The 12975-nt window shown below is 46.7% G+C and overlaps 1 protein-coding gene across 3 annotated transcripts in view; it reads left to right on the plus strand.

The window, feature by feature from the left end:
• Window positions 1-12691, plus strand: part of Elk (Eag-like K[+] channel) — a 376128-nt gene extending 363437 nt beyond the window's left edge. For all 3 annotated transcript variants that reach the window (XM_075680464.1, XM_075680463.1, XM_075680462.1), the window contains 3 exons: window positions 1097-1320; window positions 2966-3293; window positions 4657-12691. In XM_075680464.1, coding sequence (XP_075536579.1) covers window positions 1097-1320; window positions 2966-3293; window positions 4657-5336 — 1232 coding nt within the window. In that variant the 3' untranslated portion in view covers window positions 5337-12691. The remainder of the gene's footprint in view (window positions 1-1096; window positions 1321-2965; window positions 3294-4656) is intronic.
• Window positions 12692-12975: the final 284 nt, after the last annotated feature.

Genomic DNA, 12975 nt, shown 5'->3' on the forward strand with positions numbered 1-12975 from the left:
TTTCCTTGCTATAGAATAGGCGACCACATTCCAGAAAGTTCCGATACATGAACACGCGTAGTTCTAGCAAACGGTAGGCGCTGAAAAGCGATCAGCGAAAAACACAACCAATTTATACGCGTTTCAGTGTAGTTTGAAATCGATGGCGTTGCACGGGCATACCGGCTCTGAAGTATCAGCGCAAAGTTCGAGCCAGAACTTCGTCCTTCATTTTCCCTTGTAATGATGAACTTTTTTCCGTCAAGGGAATGAAAATAGAAATTTAGAGAAAATACTTTACCAGTATTAAATATTTCAATGTTTCTCTTTCCATTCCTTTTAGTACTGGACTGCGCCATTAGTTAACATCAGCACCTTTGTACGATACGTCAAGTGTGCGCGTCGCTGCATACTTCTGTAAATAAAGATGGCTGTGCACAACCCGTCGTCGCGGTGATTTGTTCGTTGCAATGTCCATCGTGCTTATAATATTGATGTGACAACTAGAGTAGCAGGGATACTTAACCAAACCAAACCTGTTTACCAAACACAAAAATGAGTGCCTGAAGTGCTACATAAACTAGAAGAAAAGGGGTTAACCGAGGGGCCCGATTTTTATAATCATATCATAAGAGGCCAATAAACAATGACACCAAGGACAACATAGGGTAAGTTACTTGTGCTTACTAATTAAATTAATTTATCATTTCTTTAATTCAATTATTAAGTACACTTAATTTCCACTATGTTGTCTTTGGTGTCATTCTCTGTTGACTTCTCATTATATGAAGGGCTATACGTGTGATACAGTGTAGCAACCAAACTGGAACCCGTTTTAGTACGTCTTGGATATATTTTATGCCGTCTACATAAAGCCTGCTTCGGTGCTTGCCTGCGTACCAATATGACTTCGATCTTCATTGTGTGTGGGTTTTTTTTTTTTCATACATCCAAGCCACCGGCGCCTCTGAAGTGTGTCAGCGTCTTCCTACGCGTGTGCCGCATCTGTATATTAACAAGCGACTGTCTCCACATTGTAGGGTAGCCAACCGGGCTCAGTCCTCAGTCGTTCGTAAGTGTTCGCTGTTTACATGAAATTGCATGCTGTGTTCCGCAGGCAAGGGGGACCTTGTGGGCAGCGACATTTCATTGACGGCCGGTACGGAGACCGTCATGAAGTCAAGCAGCGACGTCAAGGCCCTGACCTACTGCGACCTCAAGTGCCTTTTCATCCCGGGCCTGCTCGAAGTGCTCAAGCTATACCCGGAGTTCGCGGAAAGCTTCTGCCACGACATCGTGCACGACCTCACCTACAACCTGAGGGAAGGCTACGAGAACGAGGTAAGCCACCTCGCTGCTTCTCCTCCTATATATTGCCTTCCACGTAAGAATAAAATGAGTCCCCGATTAGTATTCCAGAATTTCCTTCCTTTCATTGACTCCCGGATGGAGAGGAAGTGGATGCCACGCTCCCTCTCTTCGAGTATTACGATTAAAACTCCCTGGAACAATAGTACTGATTCCAAAAACGCTCATACCGTTTAAAGAAATGCGGTATTCTATTGAGTCAGGGAGAAGAGGTGACTCGCGCCTTTCAGTGTCTTTTTTCTTTCTCACAGAGGCAATCTTGAGGGCAACACGCAACAACGAGCTACTACAGAGCTCTGGAACAATGAGGAGACAGACACTGTATATTCACTTTGCATCTCAAAGGAAATGGACGTGCTCTCAATGTGATTTTCTCGCTTTTCCTTTTTTTTGCGTATCACAGAAGCTTCACAAGCAGGAGCAACACAGTGATCATCCTAAAGCGGCTCATGTATTTTGTGGTGCATTAAAAGAGTTACACATATTCCTTGCTTTTTGCGCGACATGGACATTTACCCCTGATTTATTCATTGAGTTTACTTTCGCAAAGCGATTCATAAGGATGTGCTGACAGAATACTTTGCCGTATACTACTATATACACCCGTGATCAAGAGAACACGAACCACAAGCCCACCAAGAAATCTCAATTTATTCGTAATTGGGACGCGCAAGCTGAAATTCACGAGTGCCTTGGGAAGTGTGCAATGCCACGTTAGGACTGTATACTCGTCAACTTCAAGCTGCATTCATAAGCGGAGAAGAAAATCGGCTTTATCGTGAAATTCCTGGCCATATTGCCCAGGAAAGTACGTTACACAGAGCGTGTGACCAATGGACGAAGAACGATAGCACAAGACAGGCCTTTTGTGTTCTCGTTCTCCATCTGTGCTCATGCGTGCTGTATAACATACACGATTATGTCCTGAAGCAAGATGGTGGTTATAAGAGCCGCCGGTATCGGAGGGCTGCCGATTGGTATTGGCAACCCGGTAATCTTTAATAGCGTCAGTCTAATGAGAATGTTAGTGCGTTTCGCATTCCATTTCCATCGGATGCGGTCGCTCCGGTCGCGATGGAAACCCCTCGGCCTCGTGCTCATCAACAGAACTCGCCTTGTAGCCGCAAAGCCGTCACGTTGTGCGCACACATGCTTCTTAGCATGACTTCTCTCGTCTTACTTGGCCTAAGCCGGACGCTCTACATAAGTTTTAACCCTCTAATGTCCAGCTCATTAATTATGTGAGGCGGATTTCGATAGCTGCGCATTCTTGTTCAAGTACGGGAAATTTAACTCTTAACCTATAGCGTTGTTTTTCACACGCTGAGAAAAATTTCAGTTGTGGTTAGCTTAGAAACCCGATTCTAATTATTTAATTGCCGTACCATTTAGGTTCGCGCTCATGTAATAATTCGCTGCTCTTTTTACAAATAAAAATGAGCAAGTTGCGTTAATCTTCCTTGGCGCACAGCTGTGTTGAACGGATGAACGGATCATTTCACGTAACACCCAGGTCACTTATACAGAGCGCGACACGCTAGGTGTATCGCCAGCGAAACATCTTCGGCATCCACTTAAAAAAAAAAGAACAAGGATGTTTCTCTATTTCTCGGCGCAGGCGGAAGAAACGAACGGCGTGTGCTCGCTTACCCTGCCGTCGATATCGGAGGACGACGAGGAGACGGGCAGCGACGAGACGGCGCCGGGCTCTCCGGTGTCCAACGGCCAGGAGGCCGGCGCCAAGCTCAAGGAGGACACGTGGGAGCCGCCCGCGGCCGCCGTGCACGGCCGCACGCCTGCGGCGCCGGCGCCTCCGGTGCCCGCGGCCGGCCGCACCGAAGCGGCGCCCTTCGCCCGGCGCACGTCGGCACTCGGCTCGCCCTTCCGGACGCCCACGTCCGTGGCCATGGAGAAGCTGCGACCCATCGCCACATTGCCGCATCTAGGTTTGTGTATTCGTTGGTTTTCATACGCTCAGGGCCGATTTACGCTCGAGCCACCCATCGCCGCAAGCCGCACCGCACGCGTGCGGTTGCGCGAAAAATTGCACGTATCCAGCACTTGTGCACAAATTACCGTTTACATTGTGTACACCGTGTATACCTTACGCATTGTAAAACGAAATTTGTGTCGCAAATGTTTGATACGTGCAATCTATCGCGCGACCGCACGCGTCCGGCGCGGCTTGCGGCGATGGGCGGCTCGAGCGTAGATCGGCCCTCAACAGCCCGAAGGCATTATACATTGAGAAGGAACACCAACAGATATGAATATTAGCGGTTGTCTTTGAAATTCTTAGACTTAGATAATACAGTTAGATGGATTAGGCGGAGCTAGTGGTGGCCGATGACCACGTCGGTGGGCTAGTACAGTCTTATGCGACAGTATTGGCTTGTTGCTTCCGCCGGTTAGCTTGTAAATTCTTCTGTCGCTTGTAACGATTTTGGGGGCTTCGTTTCGTTGGCAAATATGTCTTTTCCGCAAAATGGTCGTCTTCATTACCATCATCATATTTTATTATGCCGTCAGGACGAAGGCCTCCCCATGTCGTGCGTCAGTCATCTTCATCATATGCCTGCAAATTTGCCAATGTCACCGCACACCACCCGATACTTTTCCTTATTCACCTGCGTTTATTTTCCCTTGTCACCTATCCTGTTATTAGTTTTTATCTCCTCTTCGCATTGCACAACTATCCCGAGTCCACCATCTTCATCTTAATCTCAACTAAAATGTCAGCTGCACCCGCTTGCTAGAATCCACATTGAACCCTACCGGCCTGTTAAACTTACACAAGCAAAAGATGGTCACAGGTACATTTCAAATTATTTATTCATTGAATAAGTGATTAACTTAATAATTGGTTATTTAATGAAACCCGAAGCCTTCTTTTTATTGAAATGAAAATAAAGGAAAGAGAAGTAGTCTCCTTATAATGGTGAGGGCTACTCCTTTTCGCATAGCGGAAGCAACAATAGAAAATAGAAAATGAAAATGAAAAGAAATAGAAAATGAAAAGAAACCACATCACAGGGTCAGAAATCTACAGTCATATACACCCATGAACATATCCCTATAAAAGTCAAATGCAAAATGCAGCACGATGAGCTTGTAAACAAAGTCACAAACACGCAAGCGGCTGTGATGTAGACTGAGATGAACATATAAACAGATGAGGAGTTAAAGTCAAAATAATGCATGCACAGAAAAGAAAGTATAACACGTAACATCATCAGTGTTGCATTCTGTATCGGCACGGCACAAATTAGCACTCGTCCGTTGACGCGTACGCCCGTCTCCCACTCGCAGGCCGCTCCGTGGAGCTATTCGAGCTTCGCGACGAGATGGAGCAGCTCCGGGGCAGCGTGGAGCGGCTGGACGCGCAGCTCAAGAGCGTTTCCCAAGACGTGGGCGGCCTGACGCAGGAGCTGCGCGCCAGCGCCCGTCTCCTTCAGCAGCTGTGCAGCGGGTGCGCACAGCTGGCGACGCGGTCGCCCGGCACGCCGCCCGGAGGCGTCAAGCTGCCGCCGACGCAGCAACAGCAGCAGCAGCCTCAGACGCCGCTGGGCTCACCCAACGGCCTGCTGCAGAGCCCGCCGCCTTTCGGCTCGACGACGCCGCAGTCTCAGCTGCGCGTGTCGCACCAGGGCTCCCAGACGGACTGCAGCCTTCTGGAAGAGATGCTCATCAAGATGGCCGACTCGGGCTCGCCTCCCCCGAACTCGGGCTACTCCTCGGGCTCATCCAACGAGGAGAGGGTCAAGTTCATCATTGGGCATCCGTCGCCGCGCCGCTGCATCGCTTCGTCGTCGGAGGACAGTGCCCTGCTCAGTGTGTCCAGGGACCACCTAGTGCCGTCGGCCACTCTGTCCTCGCGCTCTTGGCAAGTGTCCACCGAGTTCTCGGAGGTGCCGGCGTCGCCCGGGAGGTCCGACCACGTCATCGATGTGGAAGAATCCCTGCGCCGGAGGCTCTCGACAGAACTGTAGCCAGTGTATGCCATCGCACGGCTGTCCTTCGCCACCCGTCCAGCTCTAGTCAGTGGGGAACCGCGCCTTCGTGGCGGCCCCGACAGCTCGCGCGGACCCTCTCGGACGAGTCTGACTGGCTTGTATTGTTTCTCGAGAGATTCTGTCGGGGAAACAATCAACCGGACCACACTCGAAGAAGATCTCAGCGCTGCATAGCGCAGGACCTGTAGCCCCCTGTGGGCTGCGGTATAACTTTTTTTTAGTAAGCGACGTTGCTTTTACCTTAGATGCAGACCACGCGCCTTGCGCCTCGTTCCAGTTCCAGCAAGAGAAAGAAAAGTGCGACATCGCACGAGTTTCATGGCATCGCGGAGTTTTCGCGACGTTCAGCCCCGCCGCACTTGCTAGTACCACGACAACAGCTCGTCTCCAGGAGCATCACTGCTGCTTCCCGCAAGAGACCAAAGCGATGCTATTGCGCACTTGCAATTAGTTGCTCGGCACCACCAGAGAAAGCTTTCACTGACATGACGTCTTCTGTCTTCATTTTTTATCATTGCAACATTGCTGGTACAGCTCAGGCACGCCGATGCGCAGTCTTTGTTTTGTGCTGCGGCCAGCGAATACGTTCCACCCTCGTTCCAGTATTAACAACGCACTTGCTCATTTCGTCGCACGGCGAACAACTGCGTCACGATCGCGATGGCAAGACCGGAGCGCTAGGCCTCTCAAGTCCCCGCGGTGACTTCAGTGTGCGTGTGTGCTCTGTGCGTCTCAAGCGCGGCCGACTTCTCCGCAGGGAACTCCTCGAACGCTTGCTTTGCTTTACGCTGCGATCAAGGCTGCTTCCGTCGCTGACTTTTCTGCGTAGAGCATTGCGCCCACGCTGCGCTTCGGGCTGCGTACGGCCGCGGGCCTCGCGTTCGAGGACCTCGCCTGCCTGCGCCTACGCTATGTAGACTGCTGTGAACTTCCCCGCTTCGTGCATGGCCCTGCTGTAAATAACCTCAACAGAGTTGCAGAGGGAAGGAGGTATTGGACACAAGTGACTTCCACGGACTTGCCTACTTCGTTCTATTCACCCTGTGTCTGTCGTAGCAGCAGGTTTCCAGTCTTCTTTCGCATATGCAGCTGAGCGAAATTATCGGGTAAGCCGGCATGTAACGCTGGCAGTCAGCAATATACTGGGTCGGTCACAGAAGAAGCGTCGTTTTTTGTAATATGCAAATCGAGTGATCTTTTTTTTTCCTTCCCTCCTTTCGTGCTACGCTCGTGTGCTTTTGCAAACGTCTGCTGTTGTACCCGCTTTCTTTGGCATCGTTACGTTTGGCACACATGGCTTGACATATTTTTTTTTCACGAACCAAATCTCTAAAACGAAGCTTTGACGACACCCCCGCACTGCTAGGCGATTGTAGTTAAGTAGCAATGACAATACGGCAACAAAACGCGGAAACGGCGCCAACATAGAAAATGGTGACTAGAATGCAGAGTTTTTGCTTTCCAACGTGGCGCACCTTTGTTGGTACTTGGTTTCTGGCCTCAGAAACAACGTTTGTACCAACAAAGCAGAATTGAAAGTGGTCGTACGCCTGAACATACATTTCACAATTGAACCGAACAGCCCTTGATGTCTGAAAACGGCTAAGCTCAAACAAGCAGTAGTTCAGCAATTTGTCCAGAATTTTCCGCTAGTACTGCCAGCCGCTGGAAATATTGAGGAAAACTTCAGATTCATCCATACTCTTAGCGAAGAACCTCTGGCCCACTAAGCCCGTCATATCTTGAGCGCGGTAGACGATTACACATAACACTAGCGTGTTGTTAACCAGATCATACGACGCACCACCGTACTTAGTTGCGATGATGGACTCTGATGAGGATAGCTGAAGAAAGCGTGGTCACTGAAAATGAGTATCTCCTGGATATTCTAAATGTTGTCCATCGAAAAGAATTCACTTAACGAAAAGGGATAAGTCGCAGTGTAAGAGGACAAAGCGTTCAATAACAGATTTCAAAGCAATGTCTCACGCAACATCTGCTTCGTGTTTATGCTTGCATGTACGACCTGTGTTTCTAAAGTGCTCAGGGCATCGTCCATTACCAAAAACACTAGCATGTAGTTCCAACGGGAATATGCAAACGTATATGTTCCAGCGCAAAAAACAAAAGTGAATTCTTTCTCCTAATGCTTGTGGTACGGAACCATCATGCCACGAATTCCAAAATGCATCCAACAGAAAAGCGGGATATCTGAATGAGAATGCGTCTCTGAACTTCAGGAATCTAATAACCGAACACACTCTAAGAACAGTTTACACCCTTTGGCGTGCCCCTTCTGCCACACAACGATAATCGTCATCTGCTTTGATGCGTTTCCTTTCTTTATCGCTGCAAGCCCGGAACTTTCCAGTGACGAACGGCACGCGCGTTATCAGAAGGGGCACTCCAAAGGGTGTAAACTGTTTTATGCTGATAACGCGCATGCCATTCGTTACTGGAAAGTTCTGGGCTCGCAGCGATAAAGAAAGGAAACGCATCAAGGCAGATGACGATTATTTTTGTGTGGCAGAAGGGGCAAGCCAAAGGGTGTAAACTGTTCTTAGAGCGCACCTCGCATCTATTACGTCTTCCCATACCACTAATTCCTCAAGCATGTGTTATTCTTCTGTCACTCTCAAACTGTTCTCCGCCAGTTTACACAACAAAAAGCACATTCCTCTAGCAGTTCTTCTTGTTTTCAATGTGTACGTTTAAACGATCTGACTTTGATATGTTTCCCAATATAGAAAATTTAGGTAGATGCACCGATGGAATAGTGTTCCTTTTCTCTTGGGAAAGCGGCACCTCATGGCTCTGACAATGAACTAATCGCTTTTTACGTATTAGGCATTATGTTCATAACGCAAGAGTACACAACGGCGTTTCTCACAATGCTGACTAGCTAGTACCGCATTGTTTATGATACAAGATGCAATATAATACAAGATTTAGAATACGTTTCTTGCAATGAAAGGAATGCTCGCTTATTCACACGAGTTCTGCCCAATCAGAGACATCAAGATACATTATTTCGAGACATCAAAGCAGCAAACTGCAAAACAACGAGCACTAAGCTTTCTTCAATTCCACTCACTCACCTCCCTCCCTTCTCCTCTCCCTTCTTCTCGCCCCGCTTTTCAACCCTGTTCTCTTTTACGTTCACTCCAACAACATACTTTTATATGGTGGAACAATGTGTGATTTAACGAATTCAGACCTATCGTCACTACATGGAATAAAATTTCACCTTTGGTTGCTCCGCGATGCAGACCGTCGTGGTTTGCAGAACATGTAGCTGCCAGATGACGTTTAGTAATCGAAGAAGCGGAACTTAAATCTGTATTGCACTTAAGAGGAAGGTTCAGCTCGGTTGCTTCTATCAAAATACATGTAAAAGGAGAATTCGTTTTTCTCGACAACCACTGCACCACATATGACGAGGTTTGTTGCATATAAAACGAAACTTAAGATCTAGTGACTGTTGGTTTCGAATTTTCGTTTTAGGACGTCAATTTGTTATAAAAAATTCGCGAAAAGTGCAACTTCCTAGAAAATAACGTTATCAAGTTTACAACTCTAACTCAGCAATGAAAAATGATATAACAATTCTGTTAATTGCATCCAATAGTACATCTAAAGCGGACAAAATTGATGTGTTACACATGAATACCAAGAAAGTTTAGTAATATGGAAATACAGCTTTTGCACAGCCCTTGTACATAACGTCACGAATTCAAGTAAGACATAAATTGACATATCGAATTTGTCCGCTTTGAATGATCTGATGGATGCCGTTTACGGAAGTGGGATATCTGTTCTTCATGCAGAGCTATTAGTTTGCAAACCTCGTGCTTCTATTTCTTTTTTTCGAACTTTAAAATTTTTGCCAATTTTTTTAGCCAAATTCCGGCCCTAAATCAAAATTCCGCTTCCAACGGGCACCAGAATTTAACTTTCTCTCTCAAATGCAACAAATTCCATTTAAATCAGTCCGGGTGTTATTTCAGAAAAGCGTTTTTGCATTTTCCATGTATTTGAATAGGCCGCGTCGGAGTTAGGCCCGTGCTAAAGCTTCCTCTTAAGTACTATTTTGTAGTTTGCATTCAGGAATCTGCACTATTTAGTATTGCGACTTCACGAGCACGCTCACGCTATTCGTGACGGTAAATTGCATGGCTGCCTCTGTGGGTATACGGCAAGCGAGAGTAGATTATTTTTTGCCATCATTACTGTTCAACAGATCATAGAGGACTAACTACACAGACTTTTCACGACACAGTACGTACGAGTAACAACAAAACCATATATAACTCGCGTAGTCAATCATGATTGCAGTGCACCATTCTACTTCGCCACAGTGAATGTTCAAACTTAAGTTATCCTTGATTACACCTTTACAACCTAGGTTACACCTTTACAACCTAGGCTACACCTTTAGAAATATAGTACATCAAACGTTTTCCCGCAGATAGTCGCAGCATATGATGAAGCAGCTGGTGTCTGACCTTCATTTCGGATCTCAAAAAGTTAAAAAATAATAATAACACAGTCATTGCCCTTCATATAATGCCACACACTGTTATCAAAACAGTCACTCCTGTTCAGGTGTAAAATGTTGTATTTGCGTTTGGTTCACTTTGGCGGGAGAGATGTATTCCTTAAGGACGAGAAACATCACGCAGCACCGAATCGTGTCCGCAGACGAATGTGGCTCGTTAATAGTGGCAGCCCATACCACCGTAGTGCACTGATAGACAATCAACCTTGAATGCGAAATGGAATAAAAAAAGTAATTAGTTAATTTCAAGACGGAGTAAACGCTCGACACGCAAGAGAGTGACGATATTAAATGAGTTTTGTTCGGTCGCTTTGCTTCTTTAATCAAACCGAAGAGAGCTTTACCCTAGAAATATCTTGGACCGCACCAAAAGAAATCTATAGTGTGTTGTAAATGTTTCAAAGCTACTGCAAAGCTACTGCAAAGCTACCGATTTCAATTAAATGTGCATAGAGTGAAGGCAATGGCGTTCTTCATATACCTGTTTGCTTTACTTCCGTCTTTATTCCATAGACAGTCAGTAAGTATATGAGATACAAAGTCATAAATATCATGTAAGTATGCACACTGCACATAAACAGTCTGTGGCACTACGCTTTTATTGAGATATTGTACACAGGATGTATCTAAGGTGCCTATGACTCTGGATACCTTGTGCATCAAACAAAAGCATTTCCACACGAAGAATAAGACGCCTTTAAATAGCCGTAGACAAAGTTTGTGTGACTGGACAGCTCCGGTCACGTACTCAGTGGGTTCGAAACTTTCGTCAAACACTACACATGATAAGAAATGAAGGGCTGGCCTTTTCAGATCATCGGGCCTCTTGTTGACATCACAAATCCAGGCCGATCTCAGACGCGGTTATTTAACTAGCCTTGTCATGGTAGGCAAATGATAACCATGCTAAACTCGCGGACTACTTTTCGTGGCTATGTAGGGAAACCTACGGAGGCAAAGCGCGCACAAGTGAAAGCGCTTCTGAAAAGAGCCCCGCGTTTTAATTCATGTTAGTTTACGATGGGGAAGAAAAGAACATAAACACCTTATTAGTAACAGCTAGATAAGACAGAATACACCACTTAGTGTAAAGGTTTACTTATTTTGCGGCTTTTCCCTGCTGCGGCTGGGGAAACGCAAAACCGTCGCACATGGAAGCTGCGTCGATTCGGCGTCTGTTCCGAGCAACCAAAAGCACTGTCAAACGTTGCCGGACTACTTGGCGCGCGGTAATACATGTGCGGCAGCCACGCGCCTGTAGCTTCCCCTTCATAGCCACAGAAAGTTGTCCGCGAGCTTAGCGGCTTCCAAACGTAGAACATGGACCAGAACGTGAGTCAGCTTGTGCAGCTTTCGCAGATACGTTGGCGCCTAAACAACTGTTGCGCTTTGAGTTTACTAGCAACATTTCACTGTTTATTTTGTTCCCTGGGAGTTGCGATTTTTCCGACGTGCGCATCAACACTGTGATGACTTGATCGAAATAGACTTCGACTGAAGGGATACAACATTCTTCCAATTTTCCCCTCCACCCCTTCCATTCACACCTCCTCCTCTAAGGTTGACGGCAAACGTATTATGCGCAGCTTGTTCTGAAAACCGCTGTTCTTATCACTGTGCACCGTGATCGCTTCAACTTAGATGAAACTAATTTTCCCTTTTGCCGAGGACGATGCAACACGGTGTAGTGTCATGCGCAGATGCACAGCTTGGTAAAGTGCTTGTGACAGTGTGCGTAAGAGTAGGCAAGTAGCTGCTATGAAGTCATGTATTTTCCTGAAGATAGTGTCTTTCTTATCTGCACTTGCGCCGTATCTCAACGGTTGCAGGTGCAACGTAGATTAAAGCAAAGACCACGGAGTACCCTCTCGCGAACGGGAAGCTACCGAATGAATTTGGACTCTTGAAACATAGAATGCGCTTTCTGTCAACGTGCAGTCGCAGTCATGGCCTTCCTTTCGGCAAAGCTTAATACCTCGTTAATGATCTTTACAATGTGCGTGAAAGTGGGAGGCATCCTTGTCGAATACGTGACGTGCGTGAGGTGTACAACGCGTCTCAACAAAGGCGCACCGTCAGTGATACCCGCAATAAAACGTTGTTCGGTTTTCAAGCTCAGCTACAAGCCTCAGTGTAGAGCTCTCGTGAGACGACCCTAAACGATGTCATTAGGCGACATGTGGTGTGATACAAAGAGGTGTGTAAAAAAAAAGCCTGTATACTTAAGCGCACGCTGACAGAGTACGTACAGAGACACATATACATGCTATATCTGATACGAGTGGCAAGAGTTGAAGACCTGCGTGCCTACATGTTGGAAAGTCTTGGAATGCTGCAAGTACTGTGCGTGATTGTCATAACAAAACGTGAAATGTTCTTGCTTATACTCATGCTTTTCGCTTTATTCCTTTCGGTCACGATTTCACAACCTGTCCGACGTTTTATCTCTAGATCTTTATTTTCAACACCGTCCTATAATACCTTCTTTCCCTCTGTACATAGACCGTCCGTTTTTCCTCGTCACTTATGTACAACTCTAAAGATATCCACACAGCCCTCACGATGCACTTTCGAGAGCACATTTTCTTAGATTTTTTTTATCTTGACTATTCTATTTAGTATTACCGTTTCCTGTTTCTTCTTCTCCTTCTTCATCCTACTCTTTCATGACGAACGAGCGGCGCGGGAGGAGCACCACATTGCAGACGATTTGTACGCGTCGGTTTATCTTGCGAATAAAACGTTCGAGAAACCGCTGTGCTTTCTTGTCGGCCGTCTCTTGCCATTTGGTGTGCTTCCATGTGCGCGTGCATGCATGAGTGAGTGAGTGAGTGAGTGAATAGCAGTGATTGAGTGAATAGCGAGTTAGTAAATAGCGAGTGAGTGAGTGAGCAATGAGTGAATGGCGAGTGAGTGAGTGAGTGAGTGAGTGAGTGAGTGAGTGAGTGAGTGAGTGAGTGAGCGAGCAATGAATGAAGAGCGATTGAGTAATTGAGTGAGTAGTGAGTGAGTAGCGAGTGAGTGAATAGCGAGCATGACTGCTGAGGATTCAGTCGA

This window comes from Dermacentor variabilis, chromosome 2 (genome assembly GCF_050947875.1).
Source record: "Dermacentor variabilis isolate Ectoservices chromosome 2, ASM5094787v1, whole genome shotgun sequence".
Lineage (NCBI taxonomy): Eukaryota > Metazoa > Arthropoda > Arachnida > Ixodida > Ixodidae > Dermacentor > Dermacentor variabilis.